Source organism: Telmatherina bonti, assembly GCF_933228915.1.
Source record: "Telmatherina bonti genome assembly, chromosome: 14".
NCBI classification, from domain to species: domain Eukaryota; kingdom Metazoa; phylum Chordata; class Actinopteri; order Atheriniformes; family Telmatherinidae; genus Telmatherina; species Telmatherina bonti.
Genome location: NC_136612.1, coordinates 21,955,512 through 21,978,989, shown reverse-complemented (window position 1 = coordinate 21,978,989; position 23,478 = coordinate 21,955,512). Strand labels below are relative to the sequence as shown.

The 23,478-nt window shown below is 40.7% G+C and overlaps 3 protein-coding genes across 3 annotated transcripts; 1 reads left to right on the top strand and 2 right to left on the bottom strand.

Annotated features, from left to right (window-relative positions):
* Nucleotides 1–455: 455 nt before the first annotated feature.
* LOC306765086 (kelch-like protein 24) lies at nucleotides 456–7,623 on the bottom strand. Its single transcript, XM_079252439.1, has 12 exons — nucleotides 7,574–7,623; nucleotides 6,974–7,282; nucleotides 6,750–6,884; nucleotides 6,477–6,668; nucleotides 5,034–5,177; nucleotides 4,272–4,458; nucleotides 3,505–3,651; nucleotides 3,251–3,379; nucleotides 1,802–1,978; nucleotides 1,581–1,727; nucleotides 1,312–1,477; nucleotides 456–1,204 (listed from the first exon to the last, which is right to left on the bottom strand). Exons 2-12 carry the CDS (start codon nucleotides 7,259–7,261, stop codon nucleotides 1,048–1,050), a joined length of 1,869 nt encoding a protein of 622 aa, XP_079108565.1. The 5' UTR covers nucleotides 7,262–7,282; nucleotides 7,574–7,623; the 3' UTR covers nucleotides 456–1,047.
* A 1,615-nt stretch (nucleotides 7,624–9,238) lies between these two features.
* On the bottom strand, nucleotides 9,239–13,049 carry anks4b (ankyrin repeat and sterile alpha motif domain containing 4B; the record flags this gene model as incomplete). Its single annotated transcript, XM_079252440.1, has 2 exons — nucleotides 9,239–10,367; nucleotides 12,889–13,049. The coding sequence occupies 2 exons, from the start codon at nucleotides 13,047–13,049 to the stop codon at nucleotides 9,239–9,241; spliced, it is 1,290 nt and encodes a 429-aa protein (XP_079108566.1).
* A 5,920-nt stretch (nucleotides 13,050–18,969) lies between these two features.
* Nucleotides 18,970–23,467, top strand: slc25a17l (solute carrier family 25 member 17-like). The gene is made up of 9 exons (XM_079253488.1): nucleotides 18,970–19,208; nucleotides 19,393–19,453; nucleotides 19,964–20,030; nucleotides 20,239–20,393; nucleotides 20,897–21,013; nucleotides 21,124–21,269; nucleotides 21,475–21,570; nucleotides 21,831–21,913; nucleotides 22,012–23,467. The coding sequence occupies exons 1-9, from the start codon at nucleotides 19,134–19,136 to the stop codon at nucleotides 22,157–22,159; spliced, it is 948 nt and encodes a 315-aa protein (XP_079109614.1). The 5' UTR covers nucleotides 18,970–19,133; the 3' UTR covers nucleotides 22,160–23,467.
* The last annotated feature ends 11 nt before the right edge of the window (nucleotides 23,468–23,478 follow it).

The following is a 23,478-nucleotide window of genomic DNA, read 5'->3' as shown; positions in this document are numbered from 1 at the left end:
AGCTATGCCTCCCTGAAATGTTCCCTTTATATAGTCACGTCACTGCCATCTTATTAACCTTTTCAGGTGTTAGGTACCTCGTTTATTTGTACCAGTTAGCCTTTCAGCTTTCATTGCGTCTCTTATAGCTCTAGACAACCATAGATTTTATTAAAAAAAATAAATAAATAAATAAAAAAGAGCTTATGTTTAAAATAATGGCAAAAATGTCTTCTTCCACATTTGATATTAGAGTTTGAGCATTGGGGGGGGGGGGGGGAACCAAAAAAAAAAAGCTTCATGAGATGTATACATCACTGAAAAACGATTAAATAGGCACAACTGAAAGCAAAAACTGAAAAGAAAATTATTTAAAGAGTTAAACATCTTTATTACAAATTAAAGGTATTGAAATTCACTGAAATGTAAGACTCACATCACAATACAAAAATATATTCAGCATGTCACAGGTTGAAAAAGAATCATTCAGAACTTAAAAAGTTTTATTATTTTAAAAAAAAAAAAAAAACTGCTCACACGTGCACATTGTTTTCCACAGGTAACCTTTGAAAATGTTCACAATATGATCCACTGGCCCACAAAGCTTTTATAACACTCTTTACAGTTTGCCAAAAAGATCATTCTGACAGCTAGTCACACTCCAAATAAATACATCACATAATACAAAAATACATTATGGTGGCCCAGAACATCTTCAGATTGAGGGGCTTTAATACCCTACGATGATATCCCAAAAGTATTCACATCATATGGTGCGAATTCAGGGCTCTGACTAGGTGGTGAGCCACAATTAGTTGAGATCATGCAGATAGACATCAGCATCTCAACTTCTGTTTAAAACAGTTACCCAAGCGAGCCAGACTTGCACCTCAAGTCATCGCCAACTAAAACCAATCACTTCACCAGTCACCAGTAACAGCTTAGTCTTTGAGTTAATTCCAGGCTTCTCAGTTCACTGGTCTCCACAGTTCACTGGTCTCCAAGGTTCTGTTCACTGGCGCCAAGGAGTGCAAATAATAAGGAAAACTTCTTCCTTGATGTCAGCCTTTAGTTCTCATTCGGTGTATCAGGACAGCTGCTTTCGTGGATATCTTTTCTTAGCTGTAGAGACACACAGCTGAGCCAGCTTCGACTGGTGGGCATCTCTCCTACAATCTCCCATGTGTCAGTTTCATCACAGTACCTTTCAATAGTGTCATGATACCTGCAAGTAGAGATGAAAGTATTAATAAAAAACTATCGAACAATGCATCCTCTCTCTTAGAAAAAGTTCCTTTTAATTCATGTTAATTAGAAAGAGAAACTGATCACCTATCCCAGCCCTCTTCTCCACCCAAGACATAGATCTTTCCATCTACGACAGCCGCGCCTGGCCGGTAGCGTCGTTCCTTCATAGGGGCACACATAGTCCACTGGTTAGTTTTGGGATTGTAACATTCAACTTTATCCGTGTTTTCTGTTGAGGCGTGCCATCCACCTGAAAAAATAAGAGATGGAAGAGAAATTAGTCCAACTAGAGGTATTTACACCCAACCACGAAGAAATCTGACTGAGCAGTGCAGAGTCTTCATTTTCTATACCTATAACATATATCTTTCCTTTGAGCGTACAAGCTGCTGAACCAGAGCGAGCAATCTGCATGGGGGCAACCTCTGTCCACACTGCAGTTTTAGGGTTGTAAACTTGTGCAAGGTCTGTGCCGTCACCGTCTTCCAGGACTGCACCACCTACCAGGACACAAACATAACAGCTATAGACTCAAGAAAAACAACAACAACAATAATAACAAATTGTTTCCTACCAGTAACATAGAGCAGGCCATCCAGTGCTACCACTGCAGGACTTGTTACAGCCATCTTTACTGACTCGGTGAACTGCCAGGAGTTAGTGTGAGGGTTGTAACACTCCACTGAATCCAGCCGAGAGCGTCCTTCCCACCCACCCACAGCGTACACAAAGCCGTCCAGCATCACCAGGCCTGAGTCCAGAGAGTCAATAATGTCAATCAACTTGCTCAGTCAGTCCATATGCAGTGGATTATTTAACATTGCACTCACTGCAGGAAACTGAAGACCGATGTTTTAATATACTTTTAGTTTCCTGTTAAATGTGTAGTTTATCTGTCAATTACTACATTTTAGTTGGATCAGATCTTTGTGCAGATGACCCACATCTTCAAAAAAAAAAAAAAAAATTTACTCCCACATCTGCACTAAAAGGAGAACCAAAGCTTCAAAATAAGTGTCATTCACACAGATTCACAGTATGTAAACAAAACGATATGCACATCTGGGGTCTGACATGCATCAAACAGTGATGATTAAATAAATCATGGTGCACATGCACAGAAATTTGATTCAAAGTAGCAAAGAAAAAAAAAGCGGGTGTTTTAGAAATCAGTGTGCCCTCTAAACAGTACTTGTTTTCAGCTCATGTTATAGCTTTTACTTACATAGCCCCCTCCGGTCTTCGTAAAAAGCTGTTAGTTCAGCTGCATTGAAGGTGACCTGAGAAATGTGAGGGTTTTTTTTTGTTTTTTTTTTAAAGTATCAAGTTGTGCAGCTTTCATATTCAACCTCAAGTGTTTAAAAAAAAACAAAAAACCCAAGGCTAAACCAGTACCAGATCAACTTACTTACAAGATGCATCTGAGTTTAAATATGTTGCATCATTGTCGTCTTTGTCATATATATGCAAAAACATTGTAAATGTAATAAAACGTTATGCAAACAGAAGCCTTAAAATGTAAACATTTCAAGGCAATGGAAAGTCTTAATTCTCTGCTTTCAAAGTTCTTTGTCTAATTGGAGCTTTATAAACACATCACATTGCTGTAGTGTGTATCTGCAGTCCCAGCAATGTGTGGAAGGACTAAACTACTGTGCGAGTGTTGTTGTTTTTACTCTTCTGCTGTGGAATACATACAATCACACAGACAAAAATTGTTTTGATGGTGTGTAACTAAGTATTAAAATTACTGTGGGCTGTTCAGGACATCTGTTGTCTGTGCTTTCGTCCTCTGGTTCTTACATCTTCTTGCTCCTTCAAGATGAGATCTATGTCTTATGTCTTGGCCTTTTCTGACTCAAGTTTACAATAAATCAGCATTTAACAGACATTTTCTTTCAGGCCATGCATCATTGTTACCACACAAGTCCAAGTTCGTGTTAATTAAGTACACAAAGGCCTTCTGTGTGTGTAGGCTGAAAGTGACAGACATATTCTCTGTACAAGCATAAAAGACCCTTACCCAACTCAGAGCGAGCTACATTCATAGGAGCCATCTCCATCCAGGAGTCAAAGCAGGGGTCATAGCGCCACATTTCTCTGCTGGCTGAACCATCAGGAAACTCCCCTCCTGCCAAATAAAGAGTCGAGCCTATGGAGGGATGGAGAGTGGTGGATGAAAACAAATTACAGTAAAGCTGACTTGCACATTTTAGAAGACAAAGACAGGAGCATCATAATGAATTAAGATTGAATTTTGACCCAAATGGGCCTTACCTGAGACCACCAGCCCATGTTTGCTCACAGCAAAAGGCAGACATGCCAGGTTCTTCCACTGGTTTGTCACAGGGTCAAAGCTCTCGACGCTACGCAGCACTACCTTGTCATCCTCCCCGCCAACCGTCACTATCACTTCAGCAGTCCCTGTTGCCAGGGCAACAGCAGAAGATGAACAGAAGATTGAGATGCAGCCTACTGCCCTTTTAGACATATACTCAAGCAAAAATAGTCTTTTGCCAAGGTGCAGAGAGTTTGCAGAGGTAATTACTGTGTGTGTCTGGCTACTATGTCCCTTTTAAATGTCAAAATCACAAGTCATGACAAAACAATGCAGAATTCAAGGTTCTTAAACATCAGAAAGGAAGCTGGATTTTGAGCTTTGTTACGTCTCTTAACACTTCGTATTTAGTGGAGAAATCTTGGAGACCTTTCTTTCCATGGAAACTGAACTAAGCCGGCCTCCCCTCAGCTCCTAATAAACATATACAGCTGCATAGTATACAGCATTGTGTCCCATTGGATAGTGTGCTGGCAGCACCATGGAATAGAAAAGTCATACAGAACCATAGTAACCAACCAAATATACCAGCTTGTGTATTCATAATAAAATACATCTAACTATGTTGTGCTGGTTACTGTATACATCTTCTACATTCACCTTAAGCTTGACATAGACTGACAGCATTAAAAGCAAGACATATTAAATGTTGGTCAAGCCATAATTTGTCTAGTATGACTGGGACTCCAGCTGTGAGCTTGTTTACCTGTGGACCTGCGAGGCCTCGCTCTGAGGCAGTGGAGTTCTCCCCGGCGGTCCTTCAGCAGTAGATAGTCTTTGGTTTCAGAGATGAGCTTTTGGCAGGCCTGATTCTCCTTCACCACATCCAGACACTCAATCTGATCATGGAGATAGTAGGGGCTGATGAGAGGAAGGCGGATATGCTCAAGCACCTTTGAGGAATAAAAAGCAAAAGATGTTAAAAATGGAAAAAAAAAAAAAAAAAGAAAAAAAAAGAAGAAAAAAAAAAAAAAAAGAACACAACTCAATTTTTTAATCAATCTCTTCTTTTTTTGTCCCCCTCCTCTAATGTGACGTGATAAAGAACCTGCCCAGGTACACCCGTTTTAGCTTTCAATGACAAGATGGAGTTTTTTTTTTTCCTGTTGAACAATGTATATGCAAGCAGAAGAAAGCCAGAGTCTCCTTGTGTCAGAGTGGATCTGTTGTGGCTGGACAAGTTGGAGATTCTGCAATGCAATGCATAATGCTGTGTGACGCCACTCAGCATGAGGCATTGCATATTTATAGATCTACACTCTTTCCTGAAACAGTGTCTATACAATCATTTTCAATGCACAGATGTGCAACAGCAGCTGAGTTCTGCCCTTTCAAATATCGACTAGGTTGCTTGCACTCAAAGAAAAACAGATAAATGGAACAATTTAAGCTGGACAAAAATAAGAAAAAACACCAAGCACTTAAGATTACAGCTTCATCAACTTCTATAAACTCAAATGAATCTGACCTTTTCAAAGCTCTGCTTGCGAGAAGGACATTTATTCAACCACAACATGACGGCTTCAAACACCATTTCTTCTTTGGGCACATTGAGAAGGTCACTGGTGATGATTTCTGTCAGTTTGTCCACACACAGAGACAGGAACTCCTCCTGGAGGAAGGAGAATACAGGATGCATCAGTACTGAATGATAATGACCTTTTGGCATTCTACCATCTTATCACTCTCAGGCGTGGTGGCTTGACAGCGGGCATTGAGTCAAGTGGGTTTCTGAGGCTTTGTCCAGTTTTGTCCTCTACTGAGACAGCATCTTCCTCCTGACACCACTGCCAGAGTCCAGCTCCACAACCGCAACATGACTGGCTTTGCGGATAAGTTTGTTGAGTCTGCTGGGGGTTTTTTTGTATTGTTTTTTTTTTTTTTTTTTTTTGCCACATTGAGTTGCACCAGAGTTTGGTATTCCTCTTCATTTACCCAGTAAGGCATCCAACTACTGTAGGGTCATCAGAAAACTTCTGAAGGTGGCAGGTCTCTTAAAGTCACTGGCTTGTCCATGTGACTGTCAGCGGGTAGAAGATGGCCTCAACCAGTCCCAGTTTGGAGTGAAGGCCATCTTTTACTTAAACTTTACTTTAAACTTCTACTTTGCAGAGATAAAGTATACAGTTGGGTTTCCACAGTGTAGTGCAGAGTCTCAGGAGCTTTTTCTGGACCTAGTCTACAGGAAAGGTGGCAGACCAAGAATATGTGGTTCTACGGAGTCTGGAAAGTGCAAAAGGGCTGCAGGAGGTGTAAATCAAGAGATGGCAGGAGACTGAGGAGTCAAGGGGTGTAGGAAAAACAAAGGCCAGTGGAAGAGAGATCATCATCCGCATGATCTTTCAATTAATTTATCTATCAACAGCTTCCTCAAGCTTTGATGCCCTTTATTACTTCAAGTTTATTGTAGAGGTAAAACTCATCTGTGTCGGTATGATTGAATCTGAGCAGAATGGGATGTAGTTTGATGACTTCTACACTGCTGACCAGCCAGTCATGTCAAAACGGCCCTACAGCATTCAAAGGACCTCCTCTGACCACACTGACACATTTCATGTGATCAGAGTTTTATTCCACCAGAGGACTATAGTAGGATGTTAGCGAAGAGGAGCTGTATGCATCCTTAGTGTTAACATACACCAAGTCTGTTTTTCCCCACTAGTGGGACTGTTCACACACTGGAAAACTCTGGTTAATGTGATTCTTTAGCCCAAAACAAAACAAAAAAAAAGAGCTATTATTTTATCATTTCAAGTATTAGTTTAATTTGTGCAGGGTTACATACTTAAAAAAAAACAACCCAGAAAGCCAACACAAAATTATCTATAATAAGATTTAAAAAAAAAAAAGAAATCCATCTAATGACACCCCCTTATTTGTGAGTCTATCCAAATGAATGCAAGACATTCACCTGCTGGCAAACACTGCTGAAGTGCTCCAGGATGTAGTCCATGCTACGTTTCTCCAGCACCTTGCAAGAGTGGGCCTCAGCAAAGCAATGAATCCCCACACAGTTCATCTCATCCATCTGGCGCTCCATAAAGCGACAACAAGCCTCTCTAACAGCCATCACATCCAACAGATTTGCTGCTGCCAGCAGCGCCTACGGCAAATCAAATCAGTACTGAGCACACATGTATGACTGGTGACATTGGAGAGGTAGAGGTGAGAAAGGACTGCTTACCTGAACGTTTGCTTTAGAGATGTACACCTCTGATGTGTAGGCGTAGCTCACCAGCATGCCAATCATCTGAGGTTCAACACCATTGATGGCAACACGCTCTTGTTTGGACTCTATCAGATCAGCTGAGAACATTGCCTTAAGAGATGGAAAGAAAAATATCTATTTTACTAGAATGTCAGCTGGAGCCCTGACCTTGACACTAGTGTAAGGTGAAATGGGTTTACCTGGAAGTAGGAGCTGAAAGAAGCCAGCACAATGCGATGACAGGGGAACTCCTGGCCTCCACAGCAGAGAGTCACATCACAGAAAGCGTTGTTGAGTCGCAAGCTGTTGAGGCCCTGCAGGACTGTGTTGGGGTGTCTAGTGTCCACAAACAAGTAGTCCTCGCTGCTCTGAGAGGCCGGAGGGGAGGTGGCGACAGGGACAGCTGAAGTATCGGCGTACTCTTGGATCTGGAAGATGGCGTTCATAGTGGACGGCAAGTGCAAACTGACGGCAATTACTTCAGCCATATCTGCCTGTGCTACGCAGTCCTGGGGGCAAAACACACAGGTTAAGTCACGTTGACCTAAACTTAAGTAAGTACCAGTACGCAAAATAACTCTTTGCAAGGAGATGTGATTTTAAAAGATTTGCAAAAGTCGAGCGGTAGCAAGGCGTAGGAGCCCTGAGATTTCCTCTCTAATGAGGCTTAGCTCAGATGCAGCGGCACAAACAAGCGACTTTTTACCGAGTTAAACTACTGAATAACCCCAGGAAAATGCACGTAATTTACGGACAGGTGAATATAAACGTATAACAACTGCAGTACCACAACACAATACCTGTAAAACATAGTCGTGACTGCTACAGAGCGAACACACTCTCCCACATCCAGAATATAAACCAGTCTCAGTCAGCAAACGTTTTAAAGCCCATCAGCGAAAACCCCGCCCACTTTAACCTACACTTTCACATAGTTGGTTCATGATTGTATCGGCTGTGGTAAAGGCCCGCCTTCTCTTCAGCCAAACAACCAATCAGCTTGCACTGCCTGACACGAGACACCAATCACAGTAGAGCGTCGCTCCCATTTCGTCCCAGTCTTAGATCCAATACAAGAAGACCCAGTTCACACGATTCGCCACCAAAAAACTTCCTGTGGTGTCTCTTCAGATGTCCAGCTGTTTTTTTTTTAATTGACATAATTTTTAAAAGTCACTCGAGTTGATTAATTTAACATTTTATATAATTATACAGCAGTTCGGTCGATAGTAATTAATCTTCAGAATATTAAACTGCAAACTCCATTGGTTTAAGAGCTTTATCTGTTAGTCTTACTAAAGTTTGCCTGTATATAAATAGACGCATTGCGTAGTTGATATTAAATCTGTTGTAGGTTTAATAGAATAACCCGAAGTGTGAAAGAAAGTAAAAATGACTGCTGCTAGGATGTGTGATTTAGCTCTTGGTGATGTCACCTGTCTAAAGTTAAGCCATCACATTTACCTGTGCTTTGTAGAAGTTATAAAGATGGGTTTCAAAGTCAGGGAGACCACACATTATATGGTCATTATCTTGGAGAAATAAGCTATAATTTACTGATTTGTTGAGCAGTTTGAAACAATATTTGTCTCACAGTTTCCCAATTTTTGTTTGTTTGTTTGACGACTTGAAGATTGGAATTTTATAATTGGAAATTATATATATATATATATATATATTGTTCACATGAACACACTACTTCCTAATGGCAACAAAAAATATTTAAAGACATATGTGTGATTCAGGGACCTTAAGCTATGTTTCTTTCAGATGTTTCCCTGCTCCAACACACCTCAATAAAATATAATGGATCCAACAACTTGCAGTCTGATTCTGCACAATGACCACATTGAAAAGAGGTTTTATGGATTTTTCATGATAGATTGTTATAGTATGACAACAATGTAATCACTGTTTTTGTTAATGAAATTCCAATTTCTATTATTTGTCCACTTTCAAGGCACATGTGTCTTCCGCTTATATTCAATTATACTTAAATAGAAGGTGAAGGGACATGGATGTCATGTGAACATGTTTTATTTATGAATCAAATGGGTTGTCGAAAGTCAAAAGAAACTTGATAAAACACTCAGCAGCTCCACCAAATAAAAATAAGACCCCATGAATCATTTCTGATGTTAAATAATCACAGGTTCTGACTCACAACATCTGTTTGTGTCATTTACAAAGTCATAAGGTCACTTTTTAATACATACTTATTAACAGTACCCTTGACATACTTGGTATAACGTCTACAGCCTCCAATTAGACTCAGATCATTATGTGTATATATAATTTTACAATGTGTTTAACAATTTAAGATGTGGAGATTGTTTTTGGAAGAGCTTACTGAATCATTTTGTTTTATACAGGAAATTAAACTATTATCTCTATTGATAAGAGACAGATTCTTTTTAGGCTAAACAGATTGTACATAAGTGGATAAAACTATTGTTTATGATGGATCACAAGCAGCTGTCCTTCATGATGCCAGGGGACTCTAGGGCCTTGCTTCTACGAGCAACAGCTTCCAAGATTTTCTTCCTGGGACCTAGCTGGATGCGGATGCCTTTCAGGTCTTCATCCGAGCAAAGCATGAGCGCCTCCAAGTCCAGGTGCTCTCTCCTGAAAGCAAGAGCAAACTCCGGCAAGGAGAGGGCTGACATGAACACATCCAAAGGATAGCTTTCTTCCTTTTCATCATCATCCAATCCCAAATCTTCCTGTTCCCATGGAAGGTCGACTTCACCAATGTCCTCAAAGCCAGCAGCGTCTTCCTCGCTGTCAAACAACTTGTTCTGAACAAGGTAGCCAAGACTTTCATTGTTCCCGCTGGGAATGTCCTCTGAATCCTGGTTCATCTTCTTCATGAAAATCAGACCTCCAAGGCCTGGCCTATTGAAGATTGATTGCTTGACTTGGCCTGGTTCTTCTCCGCCTTCATCGTCTTCAAGTCTTGACCCCTCCCCCTCATCAAACATGTTCTCATCCTGTTCATTGAAGACATCTAGAAACTCTGGTTTCTCAGATCCTCCATTCTCTTGTTTGAAGAAGATAACGTTTCCATCTCTCTGCAGTGTGCCTTTTTCGTTCTTCCCACTTTTCCTCTGGAATGTGCCTTTTAGCCTGGCTGTAAGAGAGCCAGATTTCTCTGCAGCGATAAGCTTGGAGAACTGTTCATTGACGCCAGTCATGGTCCCACCGTCTGAGAATCCTGATGTCGTGCTCGCCTCTGAAACTGAGCCAGTGCTGCCGGCTCCACGGTGCATTTTATCCATCTTGGTCTGGTGTTTCTTCTTCACTTTCTCGCAGAGTTTCACTCTTCTCTCCGCTTCTTTCTGGGCCTCTTTCTTCATGTTTGCAACCTTTTTTGCATTTTGATTGGTTTGCTGTGAGGCAGCAGCATCTAGAAAACGCACACAGTCCATGTGGCCACGAGACGCAGCCACGTCCATTGCTGTGTGAAATTCATTATCCAGTGAAAAAACATTGGCTCCAAAGTTGACCAGAAAGCTGAGGATGTGCATGTGGCCATTAGCTGCTGCATGGTGCAGTGGTGTGTTTCCCCAGATATCGCTCCTGTTGGGGTCTCCTCTGTGAAACACAACAGGACAAATAATAAAAATCATGTCTTAAACTGGTTCTTATATATTACCTCGATGCTGATTTCAAAGTTAATTTTACTAAATTAAACAGTGAATATAATAACAGAATGAATTCCTCTGATGTTCATACAAGTGTACATAATTGTTACTTGAAAATGAATGTGTTGGTATCAGGCCACTATTAAGCTGTTAGTGGAACAGTTTAGTTAAACTTAATGGAAGAGGACAGAATAAAACATCATTTTCTACTTATCCAAATACAGTTTTGGATTTTGTCATTAAGCTGTGATTTTTATTAACAATTATTTTTGGCTCATTTGGATGAATATTTGAAATGAAACACCATCTTGTGTCTTTGCATCTTTGTTTTTTTTTATATGCTTTCAAAAATCAGTTTTTCTTCTTTGTTTTGTCATGCTGTCAACAGACTCTGTCAGGGCAGCACTCCGTTACCATTTCTGTTCACAAAATGTATGGACAGAATTTGTAGGTGCTACCAGGGTGTTCAGGTCTGAAATTAATTGTGTATTCTGTTTAATTTTGCATATAATATTGTCTTCCCTAGCATATCCTGTGTGCCGGGTTTTGTTAGTTCTTTACAAGATCCCCGTCTTCCCTGCTCTTGCTCACTCTCTTTTCCTACTTACCCAGGGTTATGTTTTTTGCACCTTTGGTTTGTCAGTCTGTTTATCAGCAGTGTAACTCAAAAAGTTGTAAATAGATTTTAGTTAAATTTTTAGTAATTCTCAGAAACTGAATAAGGAACAAGTAATTAGATTTTAGGGATGATCGGATCTTTACTATTGGAAGATAGGGATCATTTTACTATTACAGCATCTGATGCAGCAGATAATGTTCAGAATCATTAGCAAAAAAAAACAAAAAAACAAACAATAAGATGGCTTCATGGAAAATATGGAAAATGTTACACACACTAACAGTTAACCCAAACTGCCTCTATGAGCGAAAATGCTCATTTCTTCAATAACTTCAGGACTCCTTTAACCATTTGCTTTATCTTGCTGCCTAAGGTATTTTTCCAGAGTCAATGATACTAAATGGGACATGGCATTCATCCTGATGATGAAAATATATGTAATAATAACTTGAATCATACAGCAGAGGGTTGGCATGGTAACTGGGTAGGCTGTTTTCTCAGGTGAGTGACCCCGTGGCTTGTTGAAGGATGTTGCCACACATGAATGTTTTATTTTTTGAAAACAGACGCGACTTGAGCATTACATCATTTTCAAGGCACACAAATAATGTTATAAAAATTGGCAAAACACTAAAGTGAGGGTATTTACAATGAAGGGGCAAAGAATAAAGTCTCAACCATTTTTAACTGAATGTTTCCAGTTTCTATTCACTGGCTGAATAGAAGTTTTAGTGGATAAATTTAAGCTGAAAGAAAGGTTTCAAGCATTGTATTAAGAAAAAAAATTGGTATGAATTAGACTAAGATATTTAAACTTTGTTGCACTATAATACCTTGTTCTATTGTAATTATAACTTTCATCCACTGTTTAATGTCCATTTCCATCCAAAGGCTCAGGCAAAATGCACAAATGTGTTTTCAGTCACTAAACAGGCTGTATATGAATTTCCTGAAAACGTATAGACTGTACTGTCTGCTGACTTATTTTATTTCACGATCATATTTTTATTTTTATTTCATATTTTTGTGTCCTATCCTGGAATCTTGTGTGCATAATTATTTTGCCTAACTTCATATTTTGTCAAGCTGCTGGAAATTTGAATTTCTCTTTGGGAGATCAAAGTATCTATCTGTCCATTGGAAAAATTGTTCCCAGACATTGTGGTTGGGGCTTGAAATAAACCTCTGGTGGGATTTTTTCTCAATATAAAAGTAAAAATAAGCCATATGTTTCACTCTGTTTCTTTCCTTGTAAGGCTCCACTAATCGCTGGTAATAAAACCTCAGGTTGCTATGTTTCGGCAACACCTTGCCATAAATTCCAGTTATGAGCAAAGCGGAAGTCTTTGCTCATAGCCACATAGCCAATAAACATTATGCCCCATAGTCTTAATTTATCTTCTCTGAAACAAGAGGTTTCAGCCAGCCTTTTGTTTCTTTATGAGATCTGAAGGGGGTGGGTTGTGAGGAAGGATGAAGGGCTCTTTTGTTTTACAGCACTGGATTTGGCTGATTAAACATTTGGCTCAGCTCATGGGAGAGTAAGAAAGGAAGTTTTACTTCATGATAGTTTGGTGAATAAAAGTTGATGTAAGTTTAGCTCTGCAACAATTAATTCAGACAATGAACAACATACAAATGAAAATTTTGGAGCCATTCAGTTTGTTGTCAAGTAACGTTAACCTTTGCTCTGTCATCAACATTTATGGCTCAGGGCTATATTCTAATTTCAGCTTCAAAAAATCTTACATCTATTTAAATTAGTTCATTTCCATGTCTAAATCACCAGCTTTGTTCATTAAACAAAATCTATATCACCCATTATAGATAGAGAAGAGGAAACTGAACTTACTCTCTGCTGCATATGAGCTGAAGAGCATCGACATGTCCATGAAAAGCGGCCAGAAGGGTTGGAGTCATCCCATCCTCATCAGCAGTGTTCAGGTCTTTCCTCGTGGCCTCCTTCAAGAGATCCAAGTAACCATCAATCGCTGCTTTATGGTACCTAGACATCTCTAAGAAGAAATGAAAAAAAAATACAAATCTGTGACTGTCCCTTCTTTTGTCCTTCCACTTGTGTTAGATGAGAAACGACTGCAGAGCAGAGCAAACAAAGTGATCACTGGGCGTATGACAGCTCAGAGCCATAAAACAAAAGCAAAGTCCAGTCCGCTGCTGTCAGCTGCACCATTTCTTGTCTCAGCTTATTATAACTAACTGCAAGCTCTGAAAGCTTATGGAAAACACGTCATATCTGTTCTCAAACCGATTCAGTCAGTACTGTGTTTTATTTAAACTCCAACAAAACTATTTTCTTTCTGTGAAACCAAGTGGAACATTATATTTCTATTTATTCAACATGATTTTTGTTTTTATTATAGACAGTATTTAAGTAAATGTGGAGCCTACTACTGTATGTTCACAATGAAATCCCTCCATCAATATTCTACACCAGCATAACCCAGTTCATTGTCATGGTAGGGCTGGAGCCTATCCCATCTGCTATCAGCTTAGAGACAAGGTACACCCTTGATGGGTCACGAGTCCATTGCTGGGCCAAGACAGAAATAAACAAGGAAAATAACCATGCAGATTTACATCCTAGGTCAGTTTTGAACCAACCATTAACCAAACATCCATGTTTCTGAACTGTAAGAGGAAACACAGACAATCCACACCAGCACAGGGACAATATAAAACACATTAAAGAGAAAAAAAAACAGAGGAACAAAAAAACTCAGAAAATCTTGTTACGTCATCACCATGCAGGAATAAAATGTGCTATTAAAGCATTTTTCATTGCCACTGTAAAGGGTCTAGATTTGTGGCTATTCCTTATCGTCCATTGGATAATATGCGGCTGCTTGAAAGATTTTCAAGAAATTTCTCTATTACATTGCAGAATGTCTCATCTCATCTCATCTCATCTCATCTCATCTCATCTCATCTCATCTCATCTCATCTCATCTCATCTCATCTCATCTCATCTCATCTCATCTCATCTCATCTCATCTCATCTCATCTCATCTCATCTCATCTCATCTTCTGCCGCTTATCCGGGGTTGGGTCGCGGGGGCAGCAGCCTAAGCAGGGAAGCCCAGACTTCCCTCTCCCCAGCCACAATTGCCAACTCTGCGGGGGGTATCCCAAGGCGTTCCCAGGCCAGCCAAGAGATATAATCCCTCCAGCGTGTCCTGGGTCTTCCCCGGGGTCTCCTCCCAGAGGGACGTGCCTGGAACACCTCATCAGGGAGGCGTCCAGGAGGCATCCTGACCAGATGCCCGAGCCACCTCAACTGGTTCCTCTCAATGCAGAGGAGCAGCGGCTCTACTCTGAGCCCCTCCTGGATGACCGAGCTCCTCACCCTATCTGCGAAGGAAACCCATTTCAGCCGCCTGTATGCGAGATCTCGTTCTTTCGGTCACGACCCACAGCTCATGACCATAGGTGAGGGTAGGAACGTAGATCGACTGGTAAATCGAGAGCTTCGCCTTCTGGCTCAGCTCCTTCTTCACCACGACAGACCGGCGCATTACTGCAGACGCCGCACCGATCCGTCTGTCGATCTCGTGCTCCATCCTTCCCTCACTCGTGAACAAGACCCCGAGATATTTAAACTCCTCCACTTGAGGCAGGACCTCACTCCCGACCCGGAGAGGGCAATCCACCCTATTCCGGCTGAGGACCATGGTCTCAGATTTGGAGGTGCTGATTCTCATCCCAGCCGCTTCACACTCGGCCGCGAATTGCTCAATCGAGAGCTGGAGATCACGACCAGATGAAGCCAACAGGACCACGCCATCTGCAAAAAGCAGGGACCCAATCCTGAGGCCACCAAGTTGGATCCCCTCAACACCTCGGCTGCGCCTAGAAATTCTGTCCATATAAGTTATGAACAGAATCGGTGACAAAGGGCAGCCTTGGCGGAGTCCAACCCTCACCGGAAACGAATCCGACTTACTACCGGCAATGCGGACCAAACTCTGACACCTGTCGTACAGGGACCGGACAGCTCGTACAAGGGGGTCCGGTACCCCATACTCCCAGAGTACCCCCCACAGGAGCCCCCGGGGAACACGGTCGAATGCCTTCTCCAGGTCCACAAAGCACATGTAGACTGGTTGGGCAAACTCCCATGCCCCCTCCAGGACCCCAAAGAGGGTATAGAGCTGGTCCACTGTTCCGCGTCCAGGACGAAAACCACACTGCTCCTCCTCAATCCGGGATTCGACTATCCGACGGACCCTCCTCTCCAGGACCCCTGAATAGACCTTACCAGGGAGGCTGAGGAGTGTGATTCCCCTGTAATTGGAACACACCCTCCGGTCCCACTTCTTAAAAAGGGGGACCACCACCCCAGTCTGCCAATCCAGCGGTACTGCCCCCGATGTCCACGCGATGCTGCAGAGGCGTGTCAGCCAGAACAGCCCCACAGCATCCAGAGCCTTAAGGAACTCCGGGCGGATCTCATCCACCCCCTGGGGCCTTGCCGCCAAGGAGCTTTTTGACCACCTCAGTGACTTCAGCCCCAGAGATAAGAGAGTCCACCCCTGAGTCCACCAGCTCTGCTTCCTCATCAGAAGACGTGTTGGTAGAATTGAGGAGGTCTTCGAAGTATTCCTTCCACCAACCCACTACGTCCCGAGTTGAGGTCAGCAGCTCCCCACCTCCACTGTACACAGTATTGATGGAGCACTGCTTCCCCCTCCTGAGACGCCGGATGGTGGACCAGAATCTCTTCGAAGCCGTCCGGAAGTCTTTCTCCATGGCCTCGCCGAACTCCTCCCATGCCCGAGTTTTTGCCGAAGCCGCATGCCGCTTAGCCCGTCGGTACCCATCAGCTGCCTCCAGAGTCCCACAGGCCAAGAAGGCCCGATAGGACTCCTTCACTGCTGGTGTCCACCAACGAGTCCTGGGATTACCGCCACGACAGGCACCAACGACCTTACAGCCACAGCTCTGGCTGGCCGCCTCAGCAATAGAGGCATGGAACACAGCCCATTCGGACTCAATGTCCACCGCCTCACTCGGGACATGTTCGAAGCTCTGCTGAAGGTGGGAGTTGAAGCTCGCTCTGACAGGGGACTCAGCCAGACGTTCCCAGCAGACCCTCACAACACGTTTGTGCCTGCCAGATCTGACCGGCTTCCTCCCCCACCATCTGAGCCAACTCACCACCAGGTGGTGATCAGTTGACAGCTCCGCCCCCCTCTTCACTCGAGTGTCCAAGGCATGTGGCCGCAAGTCCGACGATACGACTACAAAATCGATCATCGAACTGCGGCCCAGGGAATCCTGATGCCAGGTGTACATATGGACACTCTTATGCTGGAACATGGTGTTCGTTATGGACAATCCATGACGAGCACAGAAGTCCAATAACAAAACACCATTTGGGTTCAGGGGGGGGGGACCATGCCTCCCAATCACTCCCCTCCAGGTCTCACTGTCATTGCCCACGTGAGCATTGAAGTCCCCCAGCAGAACAATGGAGTCCCCAGAAGGAGCACCCTCCAGCACTCCCTCCAAGGACTCCAGAAAGGGTGGGTACTCTGAACTGCTGTTCGGCGCATAAGCACAGACAACAGTCAGGACACGTCCCCCCACCCGGAGGTGGAGGGAAACTACCCTTTCATCCACCGGGGTAAACCCCAACGTGCAGGCACCAAGCTGGGGGCTGATGAGAATGCCCACACCAGCTCGGCGCCTCTCGCCATGAGCAACTCCAGAGTGGAAGAAAGTCCAGCCCCTTTCGAGGATACTGGTTCCAGAGCCCAAGCCATGCGTCGAGGTGAGTCCAACTATATCTAGCCGGAACCGCTCAACCTCGCGCACAAGCTCAGGCTCCTTCCCCACCAGAGAGGTGACGTTCCACGTCCCCAGAGCCAGCTTCTGCAGCCGGGGATTGGACCGCCAGGGTCCCCGCCTCTTGCTGCCGCCCAGCTCACATTGCACCCGACCCCTACGGCTCCTCCTGCAGATGGTGAGCCCACGGGAGGTGGGGCCCATGTAACCCTTTTGGGCTGAGCCCGACCGGGCCCCATGGGCGAAGGCCCGGCCACCAGACGCTCGCTCTCGTACCCCACCTCCAGGCCTGGCTCCAGAGGGGGGTCCCGGTAACCCGCATTCGGGCAATGGAACATTCATGCCCAGGTTGGTCGTCATCATAGATAGAGGTCTATGAGCCGTGCTTGGTCTGGTCCCTCCCCTAGACACCTGTTTGCCATGGGTGACCCTACCAGGGGCATAAATCCCCCGACAACATAGCTGCTAGGATCTTCAGGACGCACAAACCCCTCCACCACGATATGGTGACGGCTCAGGGAGGGGCATTGCAGAATGTACAGACAAAATTTGTTTGGTCCGTTTCACAATAAATTTGATTAACATTTATTCTTTCATAGAGTGCTGACAGATGTTTTATGTTACAAGATACACCATACTGTTATTTACATTGCTATTTTGCTACATTTTTGTAGACATTTTTAAAAATAAAAAGGGGGAAAAAAAAGGGTCCAGATTTTAGGAAATAATAACCAATTAAATTGATCATCTTATATAAGCCACCACTCTGGCACTGACTGATTTTAAGGTCAGTGCCGGAACTTTTTTTTTTCTTTTTCTTTTTTTCAAATGAACAATGCAAAAAAAAGTAACTAAAGTTACCTAAGCACATGTTTTAAACGTTTCTCCCCCTGTATGAGAGTAGAACACTAAATATTCATATATATATATATATATATATATACATATATATAAAAAACTCAGTTTTGTCATATCTCTGCTGATTTTTCAATATGATTTATTTATATATATATATATATATATATATATATATATATATATGTATATATATATATATATATATATATATATATATATATATATATATATATATATATATATATATGTATATATATATATATATGTATATATATATATATATATATATATATATATATATATATATATATATATATATATATATATATTTATATACACATATATACATATATATACATATATATATATATACATACATATATATATATACATATATTTACATATATATATATACATATGTTTACATATATATATATACATATATTTACATATATATATATATATATATATATATATATATATATATATATATATATATATATATATATATACATATATATATATATATACATATATATAAAAAACTCAGTTTTGTCATAGACATCTCTGCTGATTTTTCAATATGATTTATATATATATATATATATATATATATATATATATATATATATATATATATATATATATATATATATATATATATATATATATATACATATATATATATATATACATATATATAAAAAACTCAGTTTTGTCATAGACATCTCTGCTGATTTTTCAATATGATTTATATATATATATATATATATATATATATATATATATATATATATATATATATATATATATATATATATATATGTATATATATATATACATATATTTACATATATATATATATACATATATTTACATATATATATATATATACATATATTTACATATATATATTTACATATATATATATATATATATATATATATATATATATATATATATATATATATATATATATATATATATATATATATATATATATATGAAAAGGCTGAATTTTAACATTCATTCATTTTTTGAACCAAACATTTTTTGTGTTGTTGAATTTTAACAATCACAAAAAATATTAGAAGTTGTGAACTTTGTGTTGTGAACGCACCAGTCCAGTAGATGGCAGAAAACGCCATGCAAAGTTAAAAATAACATAAAAATAACAACAGAAGAAGAAACGGCTCGACCAATCAGTGGAGGCTGTCAGGGGAAACGTCATGTCAGTTTTTTCTTTCTCTTCCTGGACGTTTCTGGTTTGAGCTGCATCATGGATTGTAGTCAGTAACATTGTTTCATTCCTCGCCTGTTCCCACTGCTTGACAAACCGGACCGACCACTCACTGTTAGCTGTCTCCCTTCGGCTCGTTCGTGCTAACTTCCCCGCTTTGAGCTCGTGCTGTCAGACCGGGAGATCCTGTAGAGATGCCCGACAACGGTGGCTCGGCTGTCGGCCTTCTGTCTTACGAGACGCTGGTTCATGCGGTGGCAGGTGCAATGGTGAGCTGCTAAACTGAGAAAAATGGACATAACACAGCTCTTTATATTATGTGGTTAGCATTATGACATTAAAGGAAATTATTGTAAAAAGTAAAACGGTGTGGAGCGACATGTCACTTTGCAGTCTAAATGTTGTTATTTGTGGGTGTCAGAGTAGATTGTGATGTAATTAATTTCCTTGTAGGGAAGTGTGACAGCCATGACCGTCTTCTTTCCCCTGGACACGGCCAAAAGCAGATTGCAGGGTGAGTTGAAGTGTCTCCCTGTGTCATCATATTGGCCAGAGCTTATCTGATTGAAGTCAGTTCAAACTAGAGTTGGATAAGATTAATGTAAAGCTTCACAGTGATTTTTTTTGTCCTAAACATATAAAAGTATTTTGTGATTCCACAAAAATATCTTGGCATAGTTATAAATGAGTAATCATGTAAAATGTTTATTAATCTGTTATTTAAGTTAATTCTGATTTAGATTTTCTTTCTATGTTGCATAAAACGGCATTTAAACATACTTTCTGGAGTTTATGGAAGTGCTTGTTCTCTGCTGGGTGAACATCACTGTGTTACATTTAGACTGTTAAAAATAGCAAATGTCAAGCACAAGCAGAGATAACCCTGTTGTGATCACCTGGAAGAACCTTGTATTCAGTAAGCTGTTCTTCATGTGCAAAGTTGTTGCTCTGTAACACTCCAGCTCAGAGTATATGAACTTATGATAATATATGACTTTTGCCACTTTTGTGTTTTGTTTTTCAGTGGATGAGAATAGAAAGTCTACCTCTACCCCTGTCATTCTGGCTGAGATAGCAAAGGAAGAGGGCGTGTAAGTTTAGATTTTAGGTCTAAATATGACCGAATATTTTAATGTTTTAAAGCACACATGGAGTCCAGTTTTGGTATAGAAAAAAAATAGCAGTGTTATCAATAGAAATGTAGGCTGATGGGTAAAATAAGTATTAACAGCTCACTCTGTTTAGTTTACGTGGTAACTCAGTTCACCAGCCATAATCACTCTCCACCATTTCCCCCAGTTTATCTTTGTACAGAGGATGGTTCCCAGTTATCTCCAGCCTCTGCTGCTCCAACTTTGTTTACTTCTATACCTTCAATGCACTGAAGAAGGCAACAGCAGCTGGATTTGGCAAGTCCAGACCTGGCAAAGACCTGCTGATGGGGATTGTAGCAGGTAAAGAAATATGTTTAAAATCATCCCTTTAACGATGCTGAATAAAAGATATAAAGAGGTCCAATAGAGTTTTTCTTGTCAAGATAAAAATACTTATGTTCTGTTCCCAAAAGCATGTAGGTCATGTAACAAATAACTAAATTGTTTTTAATAGAGATGCTGCACATGACCCGCCCCCCATCTCTGATCCTTTTCCCTTCAAGTTACTGTTAACTAAGAGCTGCTGGAGCCCAAAAATCCAAAGAAATTTATGCATGCACTTTAGATCACTCAAACACTACATGATAGTTTGGACAATATTCAGTTAAATCCAACTGAATTAAAAAAAAAAAAAAAAATCTTTACATCACACACAAAAGATAAAGAGTCATAAATTCCTTCCTAATTTCTTAGTAGCCCTTATAAACCTCATTAAGACACTAGAGCATCTTTAATGATTTTTTAAAAAAGCTTTTTTTAAAAAAAAGAATAAATAAAATAACTATAAAACTGTGTTCACATAGGGGTGACGAACGTGATCCTGACCACTCCCATGTGGGTGGTCAACACACGGCTGAAGATGCAGGGCGTGAAGTTCCGAAACGAAGACCTCCATCAAACCCAGTACAGAGGCATATTTGGTGTGTAATATATCTGTATGATAGTTGAACATTTCAGATGCATTTTTCCTATTATTTATTATTATGTTGTTGTTTCCAAACTTGCCTTCATGTGGGCTTTCCCCTCTCAGATGCTTTCTCACAGATCATTGCCAGCGAGGGCATTGGAACGCTCTGGAGCAGCACTCTGCCGTCTCTCCTCCTCGTCCTCAACCCGGCTGTGCAGTTCATGTTTTATGAAGCCATGAAGAGGAAGGCAGGCAAAGGAGGGAGGAAGGTGAGGGCACACAAGGAACACTCTGTTGTGGGTGAAATATTGCATAATCAAAGCTAATAGCAGAAAAGTGAGATCCAGAGATGGTTAGTCATACGACCAGTTCATTTTAATGTCATTGGAATCTGTAAAACAAATCTTGTGGTGTCATTTGAAACTTTCATATTTCTTTTGAAAACACTGTTGCGTCTTTATCACCGAAAAACAGATATCCTCTGCAGAGATCTTTCTAATTGGAGCAGTTGCCAAGGCCATCGCAACCACAGCAACATACCCTCTCCAGACAGTCCAGGCCATCCTGAGGGTAAATACATCTATAATATAACATCTCATTTCTTTGTTCTCATTACCAAAAGGTCACATTACTTAACATTTGCTACTGTAGGAAAAAAAAGCATAATGTAACATTTAACGGAAACCTAAAACATTTGAGTTAGTGTTACACTGGATCAAATGTTTTCTGTAAACTGCACAACTGATAACCTTAATGTCTTCAAGATCCCATGATGATGTGAATAATACTGAAATTTCAGTGACATAACCGTCAGCATGCTTCTCCATCAGTTTGGTCAGTATAAAGGTGACGGCAAAGGCGGTTTGATGGGGAGCCTTTCGAATATTTTCCTCCTCTTCATGGACAGGATCAAGTGAGTGCAGCAGCTGAAGGAATTCCTAAACTTCTGCAAGTTATAATGAGCGAGTTGCTCCCAGGTTCATTAATACATCCGTTTTCTGTTTGTTGCAGGAAGCACGGCTTTGTTGGTCTGTACAAAGGCCTGGAGGCTAAGCTTCTGCAGACGGTGCTGACAGCTGCCCTCATGTTTGTTGTTTATGAGAAGATTACAGCTGCTACCTTCAAAGTCATGGGCCTGAACAAGAAGCTGAAGCACTGAAAGCAGATACTTGACTGCAATGCATACAGCATTAGTGCACTCTTCATCAGGAGGGTTCATTATTTTAGTCCCTGCTGAGGATGTTTAATAATGCAAGGAATTGTGTAGATCCTTGTACATAATGTAATATCAGTTGGAGTTTGTGCCTTTGAGGCAACAGATTTACATGCCTACCTACATGCTTACATATGACCAGAGGTGGGTTTAATACTTGCAACAGCCACTTGGCATAAATATGCACTGCTTCCATGTGTGCAGGTTTTCTAAACCTGTGAAATGAATCAGGTTTGATGTCGTGTGAGACAGATGTGTGAATCTCTGTTTGAAATGGTGGGAAACAAATGTAATGGATTTGTGTGTTAAATTTGGACCTACTCTATCAGCTGTAAAATCCTATGATTTTAATAACTACACTGTATAAAAGCTCTTTTTTATTTAACAGAAATGGCAGTCAGAACTTAACCTACAATGAGTTTTAAATGAATTTATATTTCCAGTTAATGCAAAGTGCCTCTGAAGTTATCGCACGACAGGATTTTAAAATAAATTCAGTAATTTCCTGTCACCTCATTACCCAAACACACTGCAGATCACTTGAAGCACTGAGTGGTTTTCTACTGTAATTTATGTATTGGTCAGTATACTGCATGCACATCTTGTCATAGGTGTCCTCCATTGTTTAGTCTGTTGCTGCTGCAGTGCTGTACAAGATGTATCTGACATGGTGATGAAAGCTTCTGCTGCCTTTGACATTTATGCTTAAGTTACCTTCAACTTCCTTTTGTTGCTCAGTCTGGTGAGTTTTCAGCAATATTTTGTAGCATCACGTGGGAGAACGTATCCTTTAGGATGATCTTTGTGCTAATGCCTCATATGAGTGTTTTGTCAGTGAAACTAACAGGAGGGCATTCAGAGATGGCCGAGGAGGCGAACGGCTGTTTAATTGTTACACAACAGGGAGCTTCTACTCTTCTTTTTCTTTGTCCTGCTGACTAACAGAAATGAAAACTGTAACCAGAAAGCTGCAACAACAGGTAGAGAAACATTTGGACCAACAGAGTTGTCAATTACTGTTTATTTGCATTATCAAAAATGGACTCGACATGTTTACATAAGATTTGTTTGTAACTGATCAATACAGTCGTATTTACATTAAGTGTTAACATTTTTTTTTCTTTTTTTTTTTTTAACAGTTTTGAAATCTAAATTATTTTTCAACTAGAAAACAATAAAATTTAAGAACAATAAGTGGTTTTATGACGAGTCACTAATAAATGATCAATATTTTGGTGTAGCAGCTGTCATTTTAAGGATCATGT